Source organism: Asterias rubens, chromosome 4 (genome assembly GCF_902459465.1).
Source record: "Asterias rubens chromosome 4, eAstRub1.3, whole genome shotgun sequence".
In the NCBI taxonomy this organism is placed as follows: domain Eukaryota; kingdom Metazoa; phylum Echinodermata; class Asteroidea; order Forcipulatida; family Asteriidae; genus Asterias; species Asterias rubens.
In genome coordinates this window covers 9,395,109-9,421,243 of record NC_047065.1, presented here as the reverse complement: position 1 = coordinate 9,421,243, position 26,135 = coordinate 9,395,109, and the positions used below count along the sequence as shown (strand labels likewise).

Sequence of the window (26,135 nt, the reverse complement as noted above, 5' to 3'; positions counted from 1 at the left end):
TGTATCTGGGTTAGGTCTAACGTAATTTCATTCATATTCTGACAAGTGGAACTTTAAGGATTTTGAGTATCAAATAATAAACCACAAGAGAAACTGACTGGTTAAAGCCAGTGGACACTATCGGTAATTGTCAAAACCAGTCTCCTCACTTGCTGTATCTCAACATATGCATAAAATAACAAACCTGTGAAAATTTGAGCTCGATTGGTCGTTGGAGTTGCGAGATAACTAGAAAGAAAAAAGCACCCTTGTCACATGAAGTTGTGTGCTTTCAGATGCTTGATTTCGAGACCTCAAATTCGGGAAAATTACTTCTTTCTCAAAAATTACTCCACTTCAGAGGGAGCCGTTTCTCACAATGTTTTATACTACCAATCTCTACCAAGTAAGGTTTTATGCTAATAATTATTTTGAGTAATCACCAATAGTGTCCACTGCCTTTAAATAAGCAAAAACACTTTCAAAGAAAACAAATGCATTTGCAATGGCATACCTTGATTGAATGACTTGTTTGAGTATGCAATTGATCCGTTTTCATAATAGATGGTTTCACCACGAGGACATGTGTAGAGGCTGACACTTGCTTCAGTTACACTGTCGGCTGTTTCTGTTAAGCACCTGGGGCTAAAACTTTTTGGGCTGAATGAAAAGAGGAAAAGATATAAGCATTGATGACAACTTGCCTATGTTGTCACACACCACTTACATGTACTACTTACATTTTGTCACCCTCCATCCACGTACATAACAGAATTTGCTCTACACTGTACCCCCACAAATTGTGGTTAATCACATAGTTTATAAGCGCTCATTTTCCATTTGGTGTTGAAAGTCAAATGTCACTTGCGTTCTCGGACATAATTCAAGGATTTTCCCACGGGTTGCCAACTAATACCTCATTCACACAGCACTGCGACCTTACGAAGATCATGCCAATCACCCCGATCTGAAATTTTTTTCAAATCGGGGCACAACCGCCATCAAAATCCATCAATGTTGCAAATTATAGACTAAATCACGACTGCACAGCGATGAGTTTTCGTCAAAAGCCACTATGGTTACACTTAGACCAATGTCGACTAAGCCAGTCACTTCTACTTCGTTGCCGCTATGACATACGGGATCACACTACGTTGTTACACAAACCTAGAAGACGTCTGTAGGGTGATACCACTACGCTGGTGCTGACCATATTACACTTCTAGTACGTTCCTAGTACGACTTGTTGCGATGTCTATTACCCCATTCGCACAGCACTATGACCTTGAGAAGAATCATGCCAATCACCCCGATCTAATTTTGTTTATCAAGTCGGGGTATGATTGCCGTCAAAATCAAGCAATTTGGAAAATTTAAGACTCCGCCCAACTTTACTGTTTCTACGCAAAGAGTGTTCTGACCCGCTGCCACTACGATTACTGACGAAAACACCAAGACCAATGCCGACCAAGCAGTTTTCTACTTTGGAATGGTTGCCGATGGTGCTGCGTTTTAATTACAACCACAGAGATCTCACCGCGATGCTACCACGCAGCTTGTACGATAATGGCGTTCCCACTACGACTTTGCCCCGCTTATTGTTGGCCACGAACAGGCTACGCTTATTTTGAACATGTTCAAAATAAGCGTGGGGAGAGCTTGTAATGTTGCTTCCCGACCTAGGAGATCCCACCTCAACCAAACCACGCTCATGGAGATCCTCCAACGTTTGGCCCACGATTGGTCCTGCTCTCTGCCACTTTTCCATCGTAGTAGAAGCGACATCTATGTGTGAACATGCTCAAAATAAGTGTTGGGAGAGCTTGCAACTTCCCGACCTAGGAGATCCCACCCAGCTCATGATGATCCTCCCATGTTTGGCCACGCTCTTGGCCATTTTTCCATGACAGTAGAGGCAGCATCTATGTGTGACCGGGGTATGAGCCACATCCACCTCTGATTGCCCAGCAGTGTCCCAGGTTAATTAAATCAACCTCTTTTTGTAATGTGTTTAACCCTTTCAATACCATTGTCGAGTTTACTCGACCGCGCAGTGCAAGCGCTTCCTTACCATTGTCGAGAAAACGCGACTGTGCGTTGTGTAGTCGCTCCGTCCCAATGTCGAGAAAACTCGACAGAAAAAAGCCTTGCCTTTGAGAGATTGTATTTATTTTGTTTGGCGCCCTCTGTTGTTAGGTTTTATATAGACGGGTTGCTTGTTTACCAAGCATTGCAATGGTATGTATTGTATAGGAGGTCGCTGTGAAGGTACTACTTTATATACACACAGCGCAGTAATATACCGTGACCTCAATACGTCACTAGGTCAATCCAGGTACTCTGCCCAGTAAACAGTAATCTTGTATCTTGTATGAATCAGTCACGTCAATAATAAATCATTACATTACTCCAGAATATATGTCTACCGATATAGTATTATTACATGGTGGCAGCAAAGGATCAGGCAAGTGTCTCATCAAGTTCTTAGCAATAACTGTGTACAGAATTTGATCCGATTGGACAGAACAAATCCAACGAACGGCACTGCTGGACGGACACATTCCGCCATTTTGACACGTGAGTTACAGTACATGTAAATCAACGCTACGTACCATACGTGTACCACGTACCGTGTAGACTGCATAAAACGCAAAAACAACTACACGCATATTGTGATACGAACACTTTAACTGTATTTTCACGCAATGGCTGATACAATACCTCATCCAAAGATGGACTGGAGCCATCCAGATCGCCCTCAGGCTTATAAAGAGTTTAAGCAGACATCAAATATGTGGTTCCAGGTCAAGAACATTGTACCTGATAAGCAGCACAACTACATAATTTTGTGGGCAGGTCGCGAGGGGCTCAGGATTTTCAACACCTGGGGCCTCACTGATGAACAGCTACAAGATCCCACAAACATATGGGATAAGTTTTCGAAGCATGTACAGCCTCATGAGAACTTTAGAATACACCGGCTTGAATTTCAGCGGTACAAACAGATTGATTCAGAGTCTGTTGATGGAATGCATCATTGAGGTACTGATTTCCGGTATCAAATACACGCAGACGCAAAAGAAATTGCTAGGCAAGGACGACAAGCTGTCTTTGCAGGATGCTCTCGACATATGCCGTACACATGAAGCTAGTGTGAACCACATGGCTCAACTCGGCAACATCGGACACGATGCCAAGGTGGATATGGTAAAACTTCGCGGTCAATGTAAAAACTGCGGGGGCAGTCATCCATACAAGCCGAGAGATGGATGCCCAGCATACGGCACTACATGCAGAAAATGTGGTAAAACTGGACATTGGCAACAGGTATGCCTCAGCTCTGCTGGCAAAGGACAAAGCCAACAACAGCGACGCAAACCACGACCCAGATCGGATAGTCGACCTCGCTGATCGTACAGGAGAAGCAACACTCCGAAACCTAATAAACGTCAAAGTGAGGTTCACTATGTCCAGCAACAGGATGCATCCAATGACTTTGAGAACATGAGCTTTGAGACAGTCACAATCACGCAACATATCGACGGTATAAACAATACCAACAACAAGCGCGTAGACAATCGCGATCAAGTGTTCACGATGCTCAACATCAAGCTCAAACAACGGCCAGGCAATCACACGCTCACAGCAAAAGTTGACACGAGTGCACAGGGAAATATCATCCCCCCTCCGATTATTTCGCCGCATGTTCCCCACATTGTTGGACGCAGAAGGATTTCCAAAACTTGGCGCTACAACCCCAGTAAAGGGAATTCTCACAGCTTACAATGGCACACAAATACCGCAGCATGGCAGTATAACAGTTCCATGCAAATTCAACAGTGGTGAGTGGATAGACGCAGAGTTCTTCATTGCTGACGCAACAGGACCCGCAATTATTGGACTGCCAAGTTCACGCGCACTCAAACTCCTCACGATGAATTGTGCCATACGTACACCCGCAACGCCAACGCCAACGCCTAAAATCGCAAACTTGGGGCCCATACGCAACAAGAAGGACCTCAAAGCCCAATATCCGGATCGATTTACCGGTATTGGCAAGTTTCCTGGTCAATTTCACATTACGCTGCACGAGGACGCGCAACCTTCCGTACAACCCCCTCGCAAATACCCCATCCAGCTCAAGGATGAAATGAAAGCCGAACTTGACAGGATGTCAGCGTTAAATGTAATAGCCAAGGTGATAGAGCCCAGACTGGGTGTCGTCACTTGCATTTAGCAGGAAAGCCAACGGCCAACTACGGATCTGCCTCGATCCAAAAGACCTGAATCGAGCCTCCAAACGCACGTATCACAAAACGCCAACGCTCGAGGAGATTACCCACAAGTTCAGTGGTGCACGGGTCTTCAGCAAACTTGACGCACGTCACGGGTACTGGTCCATCGAGTTGGATTCAGCGTCCAGTTACCTGACCACGTTCAATTCGCCTTTCGGACGCTATCGCTTCAAACGACTACCATTTGGACTCAAGGTTTCGCAAGATATTTTCCAAGAGAAAATGGACATGATATTGGAGCAATGCCCCGGCACCATCGGCATAGCCGATGACGTTGCAGTGTTTGGGCATGATATGGAGGAACACAACAAAAACCTTCATAACCTCATGCACATAGCTCGCAAATACGGTCTGATCTTCAACTTGGACAAGTGTGATATTAACATTCCCAGCATCAAGTTTTTTGGATGCTACTACGACACTCAGGGCGTACACCCTGACCCCGCGAAAGTAAGTGACATTCACTCGCTACCATCGCCAACCAACGTCAACGAACTGCAACAATTTCTCGGTTTGGTCCAGTACATGGCACCATTCATACCAAACCTCGCAGATCATACTGACACCATACGCGCACTTGTACGCAAAGATAGCGATTGGCAATGGTCAGCATCGCACCAGACAGCATTTGACAAAGTGAAATCCATAATCAGCACCGAATGTACACTAACGTACTTTAACACTCGCAAACCAACAGTCATTCAAGTTGACGCCTCGTTAAAAGGGCTCAGTGCAGCTCTTCTACAGGACAACAAACCTGTTGCATTCGCGAGCAAGGCTCTCACCGACGCCGAGAAACGCTACGCGAACATCGAACGAGAATTGCTAGCTGTAGTGTTTGGTTGCACTCGTTTCCATACTTACATATATGGATCAAAGTTCACCGTCGAGTCGGACCACAAACCGCTAGAGAACATACAACACAAAAGCATGGCTAACACTCCGCCACGACTGCAGAGAATGATGTTACGCCTGCAACCGTACGACTACAACATAGTCTACCGCCCTGGACGCGAAATGGTACTCGCAGACGCACTATCGAGGCTTGGCCCAACGCGCGGTCCACAGATTGATCTCGATACGACCATATACGCCGTACAGTTCTCTACAGACAAGCTTGCAGAAATGCAACGCCAGACACAAAGTGACAAAACACTACGCCTCCTCAGTGAAACTATCGTCACTGGGTGGCCGGATGACCCAAACCAACTACCCAAGTGCATCCGCCACTACTGGTCCAACCGCGATGAACTATCGGTTGATAACGGTCTCGTCATCAAGGGCGAACGAATCGTCATCCCTGAGACAATGCAAAGCGAAGCATTGCAAATGATTCACGCGGGACACCAAGGCATCAACAAATGTCAGCTCAACGACACCAAAAAAGCCAACCTGCGGAACCACTTATTCCTCACGACATTCCACAGCGACCGTGGCAAACCGTAGGGACAGACATGTTCCACTACAACAACGCAGAATACTTGATTATAGCGGACTACTACTCAAAGTACCCATTTATCAGGAAAGTCAGTGGACGGTGCACAAGTGCCACAGTCATACGCCTCACAAAACAAATTTTCAGTGAACTAGGCATCCCCACGAAAGTAATCAGCGACAATGGCCCACACTACGACAGCCACGAATATCGCAAATTCGCTCGTGACTGGGGATTTGACCACGTGACATCAAGCCCCAGATATCCGCAAAGCAATGGTTTTATTGAAAGAGCCATCCAAACTGTCAAAGCTACATTGACAAAAGCCCAACAGTCCGACATGGACATAGATCTCGCTCTACTTTGCCTACGCACTACTCCGTTGGACAATGTTATTCCCTCACCAGCGGAACTACTATATGGACGCAAACTAAGGAGCAACCTTCCTATCAAAATTCGCAACACGGTACCCCAAAAGGACGCAATCCATCAACGCCTCGTCGCTCGTCAGACTAGTCAGAAAGATAACCATGACAGGTATGGTGTACGTGCCCTACCCCCTCTCAGTGTAGGCCAGCATGTTAGCGTACAAGATCAACAGTCTGGCAATTGGTTACCTGCTGTCGTGAAAGACAAATGTCCAGAGCCCCGATCGCAAATGATCGAAACACCAATCGGACATTCACTACGACGTAACAGAAGACAATTACGCCCACGCGACACAGAGAAGAAACAAGTCTGTTTCACCGACACACCACCAGTTGAGCTTCCTCAACTAACACCTACTCCCAAACCGCAGGAAAACAAACTTTCCCATGGACAAAACAACTCGGAGAAACCAGACAGTAACTCTGATCAAACTTATCACACACGCACTGGTCGTACTGTGACAAAGCCAAAACGGCTTATCGAATCCTAAAGAAGGAAAATCAGAACAGTGACATTTCAAAAAGACATTGAAAAACTCAGTTATTACTATTGATGTTACCACTGCTATTTTGTTGACAAACAAAATTTGTTGACAAACAAAGTTACTGCTGTTGATGTTTATCATTTTTAATTGTTGTTGAACAAGTTGTTACAAACCGTTTTTATTGCATGTTGTAAAAAACTGGAGTCCACTTAAACCCCAAACAACTCAAAAGTATGTTTACTGTTCTTGCATATATGTGACAAAATTTATATCATTGGATCTCGCACATTGAAGTATTTTGTACCAGCAGTGTTCTCAATTTTTATTGATTCCAATATGCCTAAATAGTCCTTCATTTAGCAAGCCATTTTATTATATGTATTCCTCGAAAAAGGGAGGATGTGAAGGTACTACTTTATATACACACAGCGCAGTAATATACCGTGACCTCAATACGTCACTAGGTCAATCCAGGTACTCTGCCCAGTAAACAGTAATCTTGTATCTTGTATGAATCAGTCACGTCAATAGTAAATCATTACATTACTCCAGAATATATGTCTACCGATAAAGTATTATTACAGTCGCCATTATGATTTTCCGAGAAAAGTACGTTTGAAGATTTCACGCTTCTGTTTTTTTTGACAAAAATCACCATCATGTCTCCTCATTGCACGAAGGTTTTGGCTTATATATGTTTGCCTATAGTGACTCTATAAAAAGACTTGGGAAGTTCTGAGAGAGAATCTAGTGAACATTTGGCAGCCAATCGTGGTATTCCGTCGCCAGACATGCAGTCAGATGATGAAAAAACCGGACTATATAATAACGGTAGCTGGACCGAGCACGTCACCCGTTCAACGCCGTGGGCTTGGGCGTGCATGGCTGGCGGGCCCCGACCGACTCATGCTGGTCGAAGTGACCGTGGTGGCTGAACACTTTCAAAACAGAAAAAAAAATTCAGCAAAATAGGTTCCGATTTTGGTACAAATGGAAATAGAAGCTTATAATAAAAACGATTATATTTTGTAAGTAGTTTTTACAAACTTTTCTTGAGGAAAATTAGGTTGAAAATGTTGTCGTTTTTCTTGAGACAGAAATCCTGAATAAAAATAGAAGTAAGTCGTTTTAGCCAGAAATCTTGCAAACAAAATTAAGATAATAAATATACAAATTTGACATCGTAGGAAAGGTCATTTCATATGCTACAAATTGCATGCACAAAGTATTTCCAAAAAATAATGTCTCCCACAGAAATTCAAGATTGAAAACAGTACACACTGCAAATTGCATGCACAAAGTATTTCCAAAAAATAATGTCTCCCACAGAAATTCAAGATTGAAAACAGTACACACTGCAAATTGCATGCACAAAGTATTTCCAAAAAATAATGTCTTCCCACAGAAATTCAAGATTGAAAACAGTACACACTGCAAATTGCGTTTTATAGTTTTTAGTGTGAAAAAATACGGTACACAGCATTGTGACCTTTGTCAACAATGCGGTATCCGGTTGGGCGCTTGCAATAAACAATGTGGTATTGAAAGGGTTAAGCTGGTTATAACGACATAAACGTTATTGAAACAGTTTGAAAGTCAGCTTTGAACATACACATGACTAAAGGCAGATACTGTTTCTGTAATTATTTAGAATAAAAGTTTTTTATGTGGTAAAAAATGCATGGCATCACATATATTTAATTGGTTGGCACTTCTGGCCACGATTTCATTTGCTCTTTTAATAAGCAGGCCTTTTTTATTAGGTGTTCTGAGCATAGCGTTGCTTTTGCTCGTTTTTCTATTTAAATTGTTTCTTTATATAAAAACTTGTTCTTCAATTCAATTCAATTTGTTATTCACATCAGGTTAAAAACATGAAAATTGCCTTCCAGTGTGCATCAATGATAAAAAACAAAGAATTTAAAAAATAAATATAAATATAAACTCTAGGTATAAAGATATAAACGGGACAAAAACACAGCGACAAGATATTTACAACCATCCAAAAAATTACCGGGGAGATGACAAAAAAACCCATAAAAGTCACTAAAGAGGAACAATAATAACAAACTTAAGTACAAATTGACAGTGATGCCATTCAACCAGGAAAAGCAGAAAGAGGACAAAGCAGGGGATTATCTTTTGAATTTGGAGTTGAACAGGTGGCAAGCATTAGGCAAGAATGACATTCTGAAACACTTAGTGAGGGTGGGGGGAGGAGAAATTCTTCCTGATTTGTTGACCACCACTGAAGAATGAAGTGGATGGGTAAGATCTTGCATAATGACTTGAATCTTAGAGGTAATGGCCAATTCAAAAATAAAATGTAAATTCTTAGTGACCAAGCCAATCGTTTTGGAAGCCGTTATAATGACACGTTCCAGTCGGTGGCTGTTTTTGGCTCTAAGATTACCATACCAGACACAAATGCAGAATGAGATAATGGACTGGGATAAAAAATAAATAAAATATAACATAAAATGATTTAAGCTTCCTGACAAAAAACATCCCAGTGGTTAGCCTTGGGGGCAACTTTCTGAGTATTGATTTTCCAATTCAAATTGCTGTCAATGGTAGTGCCAAGATATTTAAAGTTATCCACCATTTCCACCCTAGTGTCATTAATATAAATAGGTTCAAAAACAGCCTTGGTTTTACGGAAGTCAAACACAATTCCTTTAGTTTTTGACACATTCAGTTCTAAATAGTTAAGGTTACGATGTGAGGCATTGCATGGTGAGTCATGTATCAATGTATATTTGGTTTGCGGTAACACCATGTGTGTATCTACTTGCAGGTAGAGTTTGTTCTTTAGAGAACTGTCTTGCTTTATTCTACTACCAGTTAACAAAATTATCGACCTCTTTACGATAGGAAGATTCATCATTCATAGAAATCAAACCAGTCAAACCAGTCAGTGAAGTGTCATCAGCATATTTAATTGTGGGACATAAAGTATCACTGTGTCTGTAATCACTAGAAAGTGAAAATAACACCGGGGACAACACACAACCTTGAGGAGCAGTATTAGTATGGATTTGATCAGAAAATTAGCTCATAAATAAAACCTTTTGAATACAATCACTTAAAAAACTGTTAATCCACAATGAGATACACTATGGGGATTGATACACATTATATTCAATTTCACAGTCAATAAATTAGTCTGAATAGTATTAAATGCAGATGAGAAATGTTCAAACAAAGTTATGTGTAGCTACGAGGTTTATCCAAATGTTCATTAATATAATGCACAAGGGTTAAAATTGCATCATCCATACCTCTTCCCGAACGATAAGCAAACTTGTTCTCATTGTCCCTTGTTCGCTAACAAAAACACCTTTCCAAAGCTCATATCAATTTGAAACTTCACATATAGTTAAATAGGTACATGTACATGAGGGATGAACCCATTGAAATACATACATTGGGGTCATTCCATGTCCAATCACCCAAATATTACATCTCTTATTTACATCTCTAGGTACATTCTTCAAATTTGCCCAACATGCCTATTCCTATGCAAAGACATTACATACTTGTCCATACATTTGTACATGTACATGTATATCAAGCAAGGCTATGCAATAGACCGTATTGAATACGACGTCACGCGGCTCAAATATCTGACCTACAAGATGGCGTCTGTGCATGTGCGTGTGCTTGCATATATGCCGTAGAAATTAAACCGGGAATGTTGCGTGCTGCGTGCTTCGATGATGTACACATTTGGACGCGCATACGGTTTGCCCTACAATTAGATGGCTGCTTTTCATAGCAAAAAGGGTTATTCAATACGGTCTATACCGCTTCACGCGGCACCCCGCTAGATGATGAAAATCCTTTACACAAATATTTCAAAGTGTAATGTGGGTAAGGGTGTTATACGCCTCTCTTAATGTTTATGCATGGCATCATCATTCTAACCCAATATGAAGCTATTGCGCACGTCCGCCACTACTTGCAGTGGCTGTGCCCACCTCGTTTTGGGTAGACGACGTACCTTATGCATACTTCTAGAAACTATGAGGCTCCCTCGTGAGCCTTATAGGGGTCTAATATTTTGAGCCTCCTTAACGCTATACGTTTTTCAAATCAGCGTTGATAGGTGAAAGTTTTACGACCGTTAGCCAGCAATAGCTAAAGTTCCTTTTGATCTACACTACCAAAACTTTCCACACACACACTCAATATACATTCATAATGCTTGCATTTCCTTTTTGTTGAGTAAAATTAAAAAACATTGTCAAAAAATTACATTTTCTGCTCGGTATTCACTGTTGTTTTTCTGCCGCATCACACCAGCCTACTACATGTAGATCGACGAACTGCCGAGCCGCGGCCGAGTCGAACTGTGAAAGCGGTGTTACAAGGCAGTGCAGCAGTGCGTGGGTGCTGTCAGTTTACATTACCCGCCGTTCACGCATAAAGCTTGCACGCACTGTGGCGGCCATATTGGATTTGGGATTTTGAGGCATTATGGGAAATTTTTGAGCTTGGCATACAGCAAATTCGAGCTCAGCATCCGTCACTACCCTTAAAAAACTTGTATGCCATTAATTAACACAATTTGCCTTCACAGTTGATTTTTTTTTTGAAAGTTTACCCAGTCTATCTTGGGCCCTTTAGTTATTCATCGCAATTTATGGAGCGTCACGTCCCACGATACATAGCGTTGTTACAGCACTAAATAAAGCGAGTTTTCGGAACATGCTGTGTGCCGAAAATCTAAACTATCTACTGTTTTTTTTTACCACCGTTGTTTTTTGGGTTTTTTTTTGGGGGGGGGGGGGGGCCGGTAAGAGCGTAGGCCTCTTTTTAGTTTATTCTCATCTGAATTGGTCCTGTAAACTTTCTGGTCAATAGGCTGCACGTTACAGGAGCACTAAACGTGAACGTGAACGTCAATTAGTGTATTGTTTATTGTCACTTTGGGCTTATTGCATCTCACAAAATTTTATCAACACAATTTCTGACCGTTCATGTTCACGCTCTTCTAGGAACAAATCTCCATACATCCCATATCTCTGGAACCCTACATCGAACAAACTAAATAAAAACCGTAAATTCGCCCTCACTCCTTAATTTTCTCTAACTTATTTCACTTTCAGAAAGCATGTCAAGTTTTTTAGGGTTTGTTGCGTCCAATTTGGGTCAATTTTGTAATAGACAAACTCCTAAAAATGTACCCCATTCAGACGCATGAGGGCTCTTTTGTTTACATTATCTCCAGTAACCAACCCGACGGGCCGATTGCTTAAGTAGGCTACAAAATGGATTTGGCAAAATGTACATTCTGAGACCTGACCGACACACTGCTTTAACCAATTTTGTGAATGGACTTATTCAAAAGGAAACTTAATGTCGTTTTGCTCCACAACTTTGACCAAATGCAAAGTTTTTTTTTACAGCTTCAAAACAGCCCCTGACGTACGTGTATAAGTTTCACAAACTTCCGTGATGGGGTTAAACTCTGAAACTGCAACACTATACCTCCATGAACAAACTGTATTCTAAAACGGTATTCATGTACTCATTTGAGTTTACTGGCAAAAAGAATCAGAATGTATACACTATCTTCTTGTAAATAATTTGTTCTTTAAAGATAGTGTCCATAGTTTAAAAACAGCAAGATACATTTTGCATCAATAGTGCAATTTCTGTATGGAGATTTATTGCAAGTCCGAGGTCGCCACCCACTTTCAACCTAAAGTGGTCCCACGGCGACCAAGCAACATGTGGCCTGTCTCAAAACCAGACAACACACCACTCACAATACACTGACCAGAATGTAAGGAGGTTGGACTCGATTTCACATGCTTACTTTATTTGTGTAAGCCCCGCCCCACCCCACCCCCAACCCCAAAATGTTATTAATAGACACCTTTCAGGCTCCTTCCAACCTATAGCCCTACCCAATGTTTCCAAATTATAAAGCTTCCGTTTGATCCCATCCGCCTTGTCCATAATTTGGAAGTGACTGCTTTTTTTATAAATATTCTCCATTTAAATTTAATCTTTTCAACAAATGAGTCACCTTTCAGAAGGATTTCTAGGAAGTCTAGTAACAACATCGACCAGTGGTTGACACATGGTCGCCTGCGAAACATCAATCTGTGAGTTACTTCATTCATTCAATGCAAATTCGTGAGATTTGTTTCGTTTTTGTCATGGCACCCAGCCTCTTTGACCCTGCGCGGCAATGAGTGAACCAATCCGGAGAACCATGCTTAGTACAACACGAAAGTAACCCGACCAAAAAGGGCGGATCGAATTGCAGGTGGGCGGGCAAGGGGCAATGAGTGAACCAATCCGGAGAACCATCTGCGAAACACTGTCCATTAATGAGTCACCTGTCAGAAAGATTTCTAGGAAGTCTGGTAACAACATCGACCAGTGGTTGACACACGGTCGCCGCCCAAATTTCCTCCAATCAGATGACTCGTTAGTGGGAGTTTGGGTCAGGGTTTTGTAGACTTGCAACCCGACGTCTGAAAAGACACAAACGTGTTGAATTCCACACACACAATAGTGTACATGTACAGTACCGATTGAAAATAACTAGACGCCGTGCGATAAATTTAGCGCGCAAACGGGCGTGGAGGTTGGCGCGATAACATGTCTTGAAAAAAAGTCAAATAGCCGTCGGTATATTAACGCGTGACTCACGCGTGGAGTGCCATGCGCTAAACTTGCAAAACCCACGCGACATTTTGCGTGATTACTAGAGAATGAATAGTGCTTTGATGTCGCTCAATTCCCATGATTATACCCATAATGAAGGTTGCTTTGATGGTGTAATTCACCGTTATTACTGAGATTGAAGGATGCTTTGATGTTGCGTGATTCACCGGCGCCATACATGTGTAGTTGATTATTTTGGGTGTTCAAATAATGGTCTTTTAAAATGAAGTTGGCGGTCTGATTATGAAAAAAATTGACTCAATGTGTATTTTCATTGTTGTGAAATTAAATGCCAGGCACTGTCGGCATCTTGTGTCTGTAATTAGGTGTCGGCATCTTGTGTCTGTGATTAGGTGTCGGCAACTTGTGTCTGTGATTGGAAGTTGGCATTGCTTGAGTTGTGATTGGTTATAAGCCAAGACAGTGTTCAACTTGGTTTGCAACCTTTGAGAAGTCTGCGTCGTCGCCATATTTTCTTTGGTCCAATACCATCTGCGCGACGCCCACGCGTGGAGCGCCATGCGCTAAACTGGCAGCATTTGAAACAAATGAAAGCAAGCCAAAAATGTTGCATCTCCAAATTGTTGATATTGTGGAGAAAACATGTAGGGGTAAATTTTCACTGAAGGTCATTTCCAGATCACGTGAGTCAACAAGGTCAAATCCAAGGTCAAAGTAGAGGTAGCAAGGTTATTAAACCTAAACATGATCCTAAAAAAATGTAATGGCAGATTAAGAAAACATTAGGAAAACTTAAGCTATATCATTTCCAAAGACACCAATTTCAACAAATTTGACTCAATGGTTACTGATTTATGGTCGTTTGAACATGGGCTGTCAGGCGCATTTTGACCCAAATCAATGGGAAAGAGCATGCCGTAGCGCGAAAACCATTTGTTGGAAGGATCTGAAATTCTAAATTTGAGCTTGTTGAGCCACAATTACCGGGTTGTTCTAAAACCCCCTCAACCCCTCGACATCCGCCCCGTGTTCGAAGCGTGTCCCAATTCCGGATTCATAAAATATTGCTTTAGGGCCGCGTAAGAATTAAGTCCTGGTTTAGAATTCACAGTGTGCGACACAGACGACGCAACTTCCTTCCAGGACTAGACTTGATTTAAAGTCTGAGACTGCGGTTATCTGCATCAGCAACGCAGAATTGGGAGTATTTACTCTCCGCTTCCGCACGTCACATGCACACCGAAGGGGGAGGCCCTGTTCATGTATTGGCGGGGGTGTGGGAGACTGACAACAACCCCAAAACATGTGGGCCATTTGGTCAGTCAGGTCTACAGAAACTGCGAGCTCCGCATAGAGAAACTAGTAGTACACAGGACAGGAGCAATCAGCCGAAATGGGTCTGCCTGATCATCACGTAATGAGTTGGCTGTAATCGCATTCAGGCTCGGATCGGCCAAGAGATATGCATGGGAAAGCCTCATTTTTTTTCTTTATTCACCTTTTTTTTCCTGTACATCAAAACTGCCACAGGTCCCGATCTCAGCCAATCACGCGCAGTTTGCCTCGTGCATACCACGTGTGTATGGTCTGTCTCGTACGCTGTGTTGTTGTGATGTGCGAGGCATGGTAGTCGTCATCAGCATACAAAATTGTGTGCGTGATTAGCTGAGGTTGTGAACTGTGGCAATTCCGGTGTACAGAAAAGAAATCCTGCAAAAGTTGAGGTCGAGGGTGGAGGGGTTTTTTAGAACAACCCACAATTACCCCATACACCAAATGAGCAAAGGGATTAAACATTTTTGGGGGTTGATTTGACACAGAATCAGAACACCTCAATTAATTTTCAAAACCTACATGTATACATCATCAGAATGGGTGTTCAACATTCAACAATCGATACACAAACATGACTGCATTTGACTTCAACTGCTGGTTGGATCTTGCTGCACAACGCCGCTGTTCAAAATCAGTTCACGCAACTCCCTCAACTCGGTGATAACCAACGCAACAACATTTTAACAGACACCAAATTATAGGCCAACGGTTCCGCAACTCACAGTGAGCATATTTTAACAGGTATGTAGTAATTCCACCATGCAGAACCACCCCGCCATAGGCTCCACAACACGATGCCACCATTCAACACTTATAAGCATAGTGTTCTGCCCATCTGAACCCCTTGTTTTGCTCATTCAAATCCCCAAAACCCAAAAGAATGCCTCATGTAGACGGAATAAAACTGCTATGGAAAAGTATTCAAGGACAAAACATGCATGCTTGCCAACCGCAGCCTTAGTAGCACGAACTTTGTTAAATTTGGACACCACTTTGAGCAGTGGACGCAGTTACATTATACAACCATCACCACCCAAACTTCACCCCATGAGAGTCGGGACACTGAAATCAGTGGAAAGACATGCCAAGGATGTCCTTTTGGACAATGCTGAGTGAAAGAGTTCACATCCGAGGGGCCCGGAACCAGGTATCTTCGGTAGAACCACAATGGTTTCCCATCTAGCCCCTTTTAACACGTTTGATGGAAATGCCACGATCGAGGTCAAATGCGAAACTATTTGTTATGCCCTACATTATATGGGCTGGTTAAAACCAGTGTGACTCTGCTTGAGACTACTCATTTAAAGGATCTATGGGCTGGTTAAAACCAGTGTGACCCTGCTTGAGACTACTCATTTAAAGGATCTATGGGCTGGTTAAAACCAGTGTGACTCTGCTTGAGACTACTCATTTAAAGGATCTATGGGCTGGTTAAAACCAGTGTGACTCTGCTTGAGACTACTCATTTAAAGGGTATATGGACTGGTTAAAACCAGTGTGACTCTGCTTGAGACTACTCATTTAAAGGGTCCATGGGCTGGTTAAAACCAGTGTGACTCTGCTTGAAACTACTCATTTAAAGGGTCTATGGGCTAGTTAATACCAGTGTGACTCTGCTTGAGACTACTCATTTAAAGGGTCTATGGGCTGGTTAAAACCAGTGTGACTCTGCTTGAGACTACTCATTTAAAGGGTCTATGTACTTTTTGTAGCACAAAAAGCACAATGTCCACAGATTTACATTAAACTTACACAGTTTGAAGATAATAATAGTAGATAGCTTCCCTGAAAATATTACTTGCTGAGGTGCTGTAGTTTTTGAGAAATGAGTAAAATAATGTCATGAAAATAATTTTTGTCTCCGTGATCATGAGACGAAATTTATTTTAGCATGTAATAACGTATTTTCATTATACATTGTTTTACAATCTCAAATACTACAGCACCTCAGCAACTAATATTTTAAGGTACGCTTTCTACTATCATTATCTTCAAACGGTTATAAGTTTAAAGAACATTTGTGGACATTGTGTTTTGTGTTACAAAAAGTACCCAGATCCTTTAAGTAGTAACAGTAATACAAACAGCAATACAAAGTCGGCCTTCATTCTTAAAAGACCAGTATGAGTGTAAAACCCCATGCTATTGCCACTGCTCTTGCTTTCACCCTAGGCCTTGCCAGATACAACAATTTTGAATCCACCTGCGCACAATTAATTTCTTTCTTGCTTTATTTTTCCAAAGCCTGCATCCTTGACATATTGACCCCTTCCGCTCACCGTCTCCCTGTGCTTCCTCTGGATTTAATTTGCAAAGTGGTGAAATACTCAGTCTGGAGTATATTGGTGTTACAAGAGGGCTCTGTATTCTATGGTAATATTTGGTTAAGCACATGAAACGTAGCTACACTGTATAACGTAAGTTTTGGGCATTGCCCTACGTCATTGACCATGGTCAATGACGTAGGGCAATGGAAGTATCAGCGGGGTTTCTTTTGTAATTTATTTCTTGCATAGTAATGAGGTGATTTTGTATGGGGCACCTTACGGCATTGGAATGTTAGGGGTTTAGATCCATCCAGCATCTTGAGGAGTGCTGTAGCACAGTTTTGGCGATAGTTTAAGTATTAAAGCCAAGGAGTTCAGCGATAGCTGAAAGATAATTGAAGTAGCCTGTGGGCTAATTATTTGTTTGATGCAAAGGACACAACAGCAGTTGACAGACGGTCCAAATTGAGGCAAAACCTGCTATTTTGCAGTAATGAGGGGGGCCAGTTTTAAGACACGTAATCTCAGTGATACTTTAAGTTATTTTCCTTTGTATAGGGTGTTGTTTGGTTGATTTTGAGACAATAACTGGAAGAAGAGAAACTTCTTAAGAGTGCCAATTATTGATGTGCAAAAATTGAAGCGAAAATTGATGTTTAGTATAAAAAGTACTGACAAATTATTTTGTATTGCAAAGTGAGACAATGTAACTCAGCTGAACCTTTATTATTTATGAGTATTTTGGGTAATATTTCAGGGCTCCCGCTATTGGAGTACAGATTACGAAAGAGCGGCCTTGAGAGGGTCCAGTGGTGATGGGTGTGTGGGAGGACACGCCCATCACCCGGAACACCCGGTTGAGGGGAGAGACTTCCGGAGCCTATGATGAGACGTCAATGAAGTGGATTTTGGGTGATAAAACAAACTATTATTGTGTAGGAGGTACATGTAGGAGATGGACGCCAAAAGCAAATTCATTGACGCAGTATTCGTCTAGCAATTGAAAGAACATTCATGAACTGAAAAACTAACTTTTAGACTGAGGTCTCCTTTCTAAGTGAAGGAAAGTGTATCCAGAGAATCTTATTTGCGATCTTAGTTTAGTAATTTATTTGTAGTTTTTGTTTGCTACATTGGTTCAAGTGTAAATATTATATAAATAAATAAGTTAGCGTGAAAAGCATTTACTCAAAAGCCAGCGTTTATATTGGGTTTTAATCAAATGATTGACGTATTTTTGTTTGGACAGGCATGCCAAATGCTGACATTTTATCCGTTTCTTTTTTATGACCTTTCATCATGTTTTTGGAAAAGCGCAATTTAAATACCTTTTATTATTATTATTATTAAAACCAAAGTAGTTATGGAAGTCTGTCAAAATGCTGATATTCAAGACTGTACCTCGATTTAGTGGTCAATAACATGTCAGGTACCTCGTAGTTTATTGCACTATGTTAATAATACTTAGCTTTAAATGATATGAACATCAGGGTCAGAAATTTCAGGCTTGCAAATGGTCCACATTTTAAATAGGCTGCCTAAAGTAATCTGAAGAAAAAGCTGTCAACTTACGGCAGATTGTCGTCATTTGGATAGCATGTGAATGGGCTGCAGCTGAATGCAGCAGGCAGAAGAACACTAGCCGTAGAAAACAAAATCTGTAATACAAAGGAATAAAATACATGCAATCAATCTGGGCTTACTCTGGATGTTTTTGCAGTGAACGACAATCTTAAACATCTTTAGAAGTAAGTATTCAAGTAAGCCGTTATCGATTCAACTTGTTCATGCAATTCAAAAAAGTGTTAACCAGAAAGCATTCAATGGAGCACAAGTACTGAGTGCGTAATACATATCAGTGTATAGGTAAAAACAAATTTGTATTCTTTATCCCTGATGCAAAAATAACATCTAGTAAACTTGTGGTTGTTGGAACCCTGCCGAGGGACAATGCTGACAGGAGATAACATTGGTAGAGTTACAGTTTAAACAAACTGGACACTATTGGTAATTGTCAAAGACTAGTCTTCTCACTTGATGTTCATGTATCTCAACATATGCACGAAATAACAAACCTGTGAAAATTGGTTGTCGAAGTTGTGAGATAATAATGGAAGAAAAGAAAACCTTGTCACATGAAGTTGTGTGCTTACAGATGCTTGATTTCGGGACCTCAAAGTCCAATTCTGAGGTCTCAAAATCGTGAAAATTACTTCTTTCTCAAAAACTACAGTATGTTACTTCAGAGGGAGCCGTTTCTCACAATGTTTTATACAATCAACAGCTCTCCATTGCTTGTTACCGAGTAAGTTCGTAAGCAAAACATTATTTTGAGTAATAACCAATACTGTCCACTGACTTTAATGTGTCTTTGGTGATTAATTGATGAGGTTTGGTCCAATGATCAAGGAGCTGGGTATTATGTGGGGGCAAAGCTGATTACTACATCTAGGGCTGTTACAGGGCTTGGTGTATTAGGACTGTTGAGAACACTTCAAGTGTTTGGAGACTAGTAAGGGCCTGTCTATATGCAATGTTGGGTTTTTCTTTGACAATGTGTTTAAGTTTCATCATTTGGAGGATTTGATAATTTGTTGCAAGGGTTAATTTCAAGTTGTAGGCTGTGTATAACCACAATGGGTGTTCTGTCAGATTGGTTACCAGGCTTACACATGTATACTGTAATATATCATTACATTGAATGAATGCTTGTTTAGCCTTTGGATGTTGTTCTATCACACTCCTTAGGTAGTACTATATGCCTATGAAAAACCATTGAATATAGGGAGATGCTTTTCACAATCTTGTCTGTTAGAGCAGATACAGTTATAGCGTTTCTTCAAATATTTCCGATCACATTCATGCTTTTAACCTGTCCGACGTGTTCCAGTCGGCACACATGCCTTTTAATGGAATAGAAGCTGCACTAGTCTTTGTGAGCAATGATATTCTTTCTGCAATGGACAATGGTAACCTTACAGCACTAGTCCTGTTAGACTCGAGTGCTATTGATACTGTTGATCACAACATCTTTCTCTTTCGGCCCATCAATTACCTTGACATATAGAGAACACAGCCCTAGCATGGTGCAAATAGTATCTCTTCAATAGAACTCAGATAGTGTGTATCGGTACTGCAATATCAGCCCCTGTTGTCCTGAATTACTCTGTGGCAAAGAAGTTGGTACTGGGCATGCTGTTGTTTATGCTGTACACTTTACCGATTTGTTACATTACCCTGAAATTTAACCTGAAAAACCCTGTGTACATGTATACAGACAGCACTCCCCTAAATGCAATTGAAATCTTCTCAAGAAAATGCCAAAGAAATACATCCAAAAGATTTGGAGTTGGACACAACAGAACTTCCTGAAGTTGAATGATTATAAGACAAGAGTTCCTTCTATTCATGTTACAACAACAGATTTGGGTACTTTTTGTAACACAAAACACAATGTCCACAGATTTACACTAAACTTACACCATTTGAAGATAATGATTGTAGAAAGCGTACCTTAAAATATTAGTTGCTGAGGTGCTGTAGTTTTTGAAAAATGAGTAAAACAATGTAATGAAAACACATTTTTACATGCTAACTTAATTTTCGTCTCATGGTCACCACGACGAATTTCCATCCACTGCAGAACATCCTTCAGGAAGCAGTCGTAGAATGTGGAAAGGTTCTTCCAGGAAGCTGCCCTCATAATAGCACTCATGGGGACACCTTTAAGGAAAGCCCATGAGAAAACAACCCCCGCACGTTGTGGGCATGAACCAGACCATCGGCAACATGCTACCCACCCGGCACCAAACGGAACAATCAAATGCATGAACATATTATGGGTTCTTGGTCGTACAGGTGCAACAGCTGACCGTGACCGGACCGTATCGACTTTGTGCAGTGGACGTACAATTTTAATGCCCGTACAGGGCACATAAGCCTGGCGGCTGCAACCGACGAAAATGCTTGAAGGTCAGGGACAAAGATGTCTGGGGGTTCAAAAGAATCGGACTGATTCTTAGCCAGGTACTTGCAGCAGGTATAAGGTGGACTCTTCCACGTTCCCACTGGATGTGTCCTGCTGTTTGCACCAGTGGGGTAGATCCCAAGTCAACGCACACAGCCGAGCCAACTGGGTGCCCCCCTGGTGTGACAAATGTATGCCACAACCATAGTGTGTTGGTACATGTACGTTCTTTTGCTGAAATCATTGAAATGTCGTTATTCTTAGCTTAAATCATCCTTGCCATATGCCGTTTGGTTGAGAAGGACACTTGAACGCAATGCAATCTGAGTATTTTCTGTGACGTAACACATATACATGTATACCTAGTTCTTTGTAATAGGAAATGCCCCCGCAGATGTTTCTGCCGATTAGCGCCGGTCGTCTGTGACAGCGGTAAGACATGTGGAACCTTTGAACATGACTAATTGTAACTCCTTCTGTTGCTTGCTCTATGATGTAACTAACAGAGATGCATCGGTACTATTGGTCACAGATGGCAGGGGCGGACGGAACACTCGACCCTGCCTGAGGTTGGCTTCAACCATCCATCAACGAGGTGGGGGCCAGCCAAGGCGTAGGAAGGAACTTAAACAAGAGCATTAGAGCATTTTGTGCCCAAGACCACACGGCTGACTTCACTTCGCTCCCCACCCCTACTGACTGCCACCCCCCATCCATCCCACAACACTCACCAACCCCCCCTCCTCCCCTATGGTCCCTTCATTCAAGACCATAATACACTGCAGCAAGGCGTATTCAACTGTATCATCATTATTCCAATACACCACGACTCCCACGCCACTGCCCTCCCCACCTTACCAGCTTCCAAAATTAAAATCGGCAAACAAAAAATGTAACAATTCTCATCGGCCAAAGCAACTGTGTCAAGTGACACACTTGCTTTGGCTGAAGAGAATTGTTATGTAACCGACCTGGCTCAGTTAGAATCGTCATGAAACCGTGTGACGTAATGAGTTGTGTGACTTTTCATTTTAAAGCCCCAAAAATGTTCTTTCATTTGAGCATAAAATCTTAATTTTGATAGGGACTGCCTTTACTGCCCTTTTGTGGTGACAGGTCACAAATATCTGTAAATATCACCGCTTTGTGTAGTTTCTGCAGGGGATTTCAATCATGCATTGTGAACCAAAAAACAAGTACAACTGGAATTTAGTTTTGTAGAAACAAACACTACGTGTTCGGCTATTGATGGGTCAGTGTTTGAATCAATAAAAAGAGCATTTTGTGCCCAATACCACAGGGCTGACTTCATCCCCCCCCCTCCCCAACTGACTGCTCGTCAAAATGCAAAGTAATCAAAACGAAAATGTTTTCTCCATGTGTATTATGGTATTGCATCAAAAGGTGAACATTTCAACCTAAAAGCCATTAAATAAGGCTTTTTCAAAGCATTTTACATGTACTTCCGGTTTAGACAGGTCAAAAGGTCAAGAAAAGGTCACCAACATACCCTACTTTTGTAAAGTATGTAAAACCCTTTCATATGATGTATAGATTGTCAAAATAGCTTATGTGGTTGAGGAAATAAGCACTTGTGAAATACTGACGACTGAAGAAGGGACTAACAAATCGAAAAGGGGAAATTTATTATGAAAATGCCTTGAACACAGACTATGCACAAGGCAACACAGGGCGTTCTTCTAGGGATGAGCACTGGAGCGTGACACTACACGTGTTTTCAACGTCCGATTTGAACCGGAAGACAAAGTGAAATAGGGGTCGTGTTTGTGGAGCGTTTATGTACTTCTTGAGTTATTTATTTTTTTGAAATAATAAACTTTAAATTAGTATATTTCACCAACTGATAACTTCATCGTGACATCACAACTTTTGTATCATCTACTGGTTATTGTCTACCTGTGTGCAAAGTTTCAACTTAATGCAAGCTCCGCAACTATACTTTTTCGAACAATCGATACGGAGCATAATAAAAACCAAACAAAAACAAACAAAAACCAGAAGCCGAACACCTAATAGAAACAATGTATGTAACAATGATATCTGCCCATGGTTCACAAAAAACAAAATATCAGTTTGGAGCACAGACATAAAGAACCTATAGACGGACAGTAGGGGGCGCCAAACTGTAATTTTGTACTTTCTCAAACCGTGGGCGGAAGTTAATGCGCGACCCGCTGCTTTTAGTACACGTTTTGGTATAACCTTGAGGCAGTGCCCGCACCGTCTTAATTATATATTATAACTTTGCATGAGATGATGACCCGATGCGGGATTTTAGCCTTAATATGTAAGACAACACTTCATAAATAATCCATATGATTGTTTGCAAATGTCGGACGTTGAGGTTGTTAAAATGTCATGTTTACAACTTTTTTTCCGGGAAATCCAGTCTAAACTCGCCTTGGAACGCAAGTTCATACTATGGCCCTCCGTGTTGCGTACGCTCGCTTCGAATGCACACCAAACAATCGCGTATCAGTAGCACGAAAGTCTATGCGGTACGCATCATCAGCGCCCGGCGCAAAACACGCACCGACGCGTCTTTTGGTCGGAAAGTGTGTGACAAACATATTTTTTTTATAAAAATTTTCTACCTTCATTGTTTTGGAGAAAGTTCAGAAAGAGGCAGCAAACAACTAACGGCAGAAAAGGTATCTACATTGTAGCTAATGATCCTACATTGTTTCTTAGACTTTGGTGATTTGTTTACCTTAAAAACATATATTTTCTGTCATCATTTCTTCACTCGCCCATTGCTTTACACGTGTTTTCGCTTGCGTTTGCAAAGATTTTGCCCACGGTTTGGGGTATAGTCTGGTGCCGTCACAATTACGGTATCTGGATGTTGATTTCCATAGGTGCTGTCCGTCTATAGGTTCTTTATGTCTGTGGTTTGGAGCCCCTATCAGCCTAGCCTATAGATCCTTGACAATCAGAGGTGGGGGGGGGGGGACAGGGCCCAAGTATTGCACTGTGTAAGACCAAACCCTGTGTCCTGCCTTGAGCATTAATACTGGGCGCAAAGGATGAAACAACTTTTTGAAGGGTGGGGGATCTACTCTATGCATAGTACATGTATGTCCCCCCTCAACAGGTAAGTATCGTCCCTTCGTGGACTCCCAAATCACCTTTGATTTGGGGGAGTTCACTTCAGGGACTCCCTTACCTGTTAAACCTACAATTGTGTAAACTGGCACAGAAGAGAAGATGGTGGTCCAAAGGGTGAGACATGAAGTAGTAAAAACAACCACTCGGAAAAAAAGATAGCTATTTATAGTCCCTTTGTGTTCTTCAATACCATGAAACAAGAAAGGAAAGATGGGAATCCTCACCAATTATTGGAGGCCGGAGGACGACAAAGTTTGAAGGACTGGGTGGGGGGGGGGGGTAAGCATAAGCGTCCATGTTTTTCCAGTTGATTGAGAGGGCGTCTGATGCCCAAGCCTGAGGATCCCGACTGGGGGCGCAGTATACCGGTAGCTGGTTGTTTAGGGATGATGCGAATAGATCTACAGTGTATGTGAGGACGATCGAACCTCAGGAAGACGGATTGCACCACTGCCTGGTGGAGAGTCCACTCCGTGGACAGGGCAGGGCAATTGACAAGTCGTTTGCTTTCCCTACAAGGTGGGATGTAGACAAGTGTACATTGTTTGCCTGACACCAGCAGAGGAGGTCCCATGTCTGTACATTAAGGGGTGGGGACCGAGTCCCCCATTGACGATTGAGGAGGTCCCATGTCTGTACACTAAGGGGTGGGGACCGAGTCCCCCATTGTCGATTGAGGAGGTCCCATGTCTGTACACTAAGGGGTGGGGACCGAGTCCCCCATTGTCGATTGAGGAGGTCCCATGTCTGTACACCAAGGGGTGGGGACCGAGTCCCCCATTGTCGATTGAGGAGGTCCCATGTCTGTACACTAAGGGGTGGGGGACCGAGTCCCCCATTGTCGATTGAGGAGGTCCCATGTCTGTACACTAAGGGGTGGGACCGAGTCCCCCATTGTCGATTGAGGAGGTCCCATGTCTGTACACTAAGGGGTGGGGACCGAGTCCCCCATTGTCGATTGAGGAGGTCCCATGTCTGTACACTAAGGGGTGGGGACCGAGTCCCCCATTGTCGATTGAGGAGGTCCCATGTCTGTACACTAAGGGGTGGGGACCGAGTCCCCCATTGTCGATTGAGGAGGTCCCATGTCTGTACACTAAGGGGTGGGGACCGAGTCCCCCATTGTCGATTGAGGAGGTCCCATGTCTGTACACTAAGGGGTGGGGACCGAGTCCCCCCTTGTCGATTGATGTAAGAGACGACAGTTGAATTGTCGGACATGATGAGGACATGTTTTCCCCCCAATTTGGGAGCGAAGTGTATCAGGGCTTGACTGCCAGTATCTCGAGAGCATTGATGTGTCCCAGCAGAGGTTTATGGTCTCGTATGTGCCCCCCACCCTGAGGAGGATGCATTCATGGTTAGGGTCACGGAAGGTTGAGGTAGGGAAAAAACTCTGCCGCAGCTGATATTTTCCCACTGAAGCCACCAGTTGAAGTGTAAGAGAACTTGGGGAAGTATCGGTACCAATAACGACAGGGGGTCTTGTTTTGGATGATTTGGCAAGAAGATGAAGTTGGATTAGGCGCATGCGCATCCTGCACCAGGGAACTAGATCTCCTAGGCTTGCCATTAGTCCCAAGAGGCGTAACCAGGCCAAGGCCAGTGCCACTCTCGCAGAGATGAAGAGGTTTACACACTTCAGTAGGTTGTGAATCCTCTTCTCCGTGGGTGTGGCTCGGCCCTGTTGAAGGTCCAGTACAGCCCTGAAAAAAGTTGGGTTCAATGAAGGTGTCAAATGCGACTTCTTTTCGTTGATTAAGAATCCCAAATCTCTTGTTAAAGAGAGGGGATCCATCACCCAGTGTGCTTCTGCTTCCGAATTGCCTACCACGAACCAATCATCAAGATAGACAAGATAGGCTCGTGGACGAGAATCAAAATTATCAGAGGTAAAAAGGGATACATGTTCTTTGGGTGACCTGACTGTTGTTGATGAAGTGGAACCACTGGAGACCGAGAATCGCTTGTTGACACCTCAGGTGGAACGATTCTCAGTTGGCGATTGAGGTGGGATCTGAGGAAGATCCGTGGGAGCCATACAACAATTGTAGACAGAAATGACACAATGCCTTTATGATATGGCCAGTTTAGTAGCACAATTCAACCTCTTCAGCTTCCAGAATCTGTGCAGTTTGTTCATGGCAGATGAGGCAAGTCCAAGTCGTCT

At 42.4% G+C, this 26,135-nt stretch overlaps 1 protein-coding gene across 2 annotated transcripts in view; it reads right to left on the bottom strand.

Moving 5' to 3' along the window:
* Positions 1-26,135, bottom strand: part of LOC117289396 (chloride channel protein C-like) — a 176,917-nt gene that overhangs the window by 63,446 nt on the left and 87,336 nt on the right. For both annotated transcript variants that reach the window (XM_033770501.1, XM_033770502.1), the window contains 2 exons: positions 18,442-18,527; positions 494-639 (listed from right to left, as the gene is read on the bottom strand). In XM_033770501.1, coding sequence (XP_033626392.1) covers positions 494-639; positions 18,442-18,527 — 232 coding nt within the window. The remainder of the gene's footprint in view (positions 1-493; positions 640-18,441; positions 18,528-26,135) is intronic.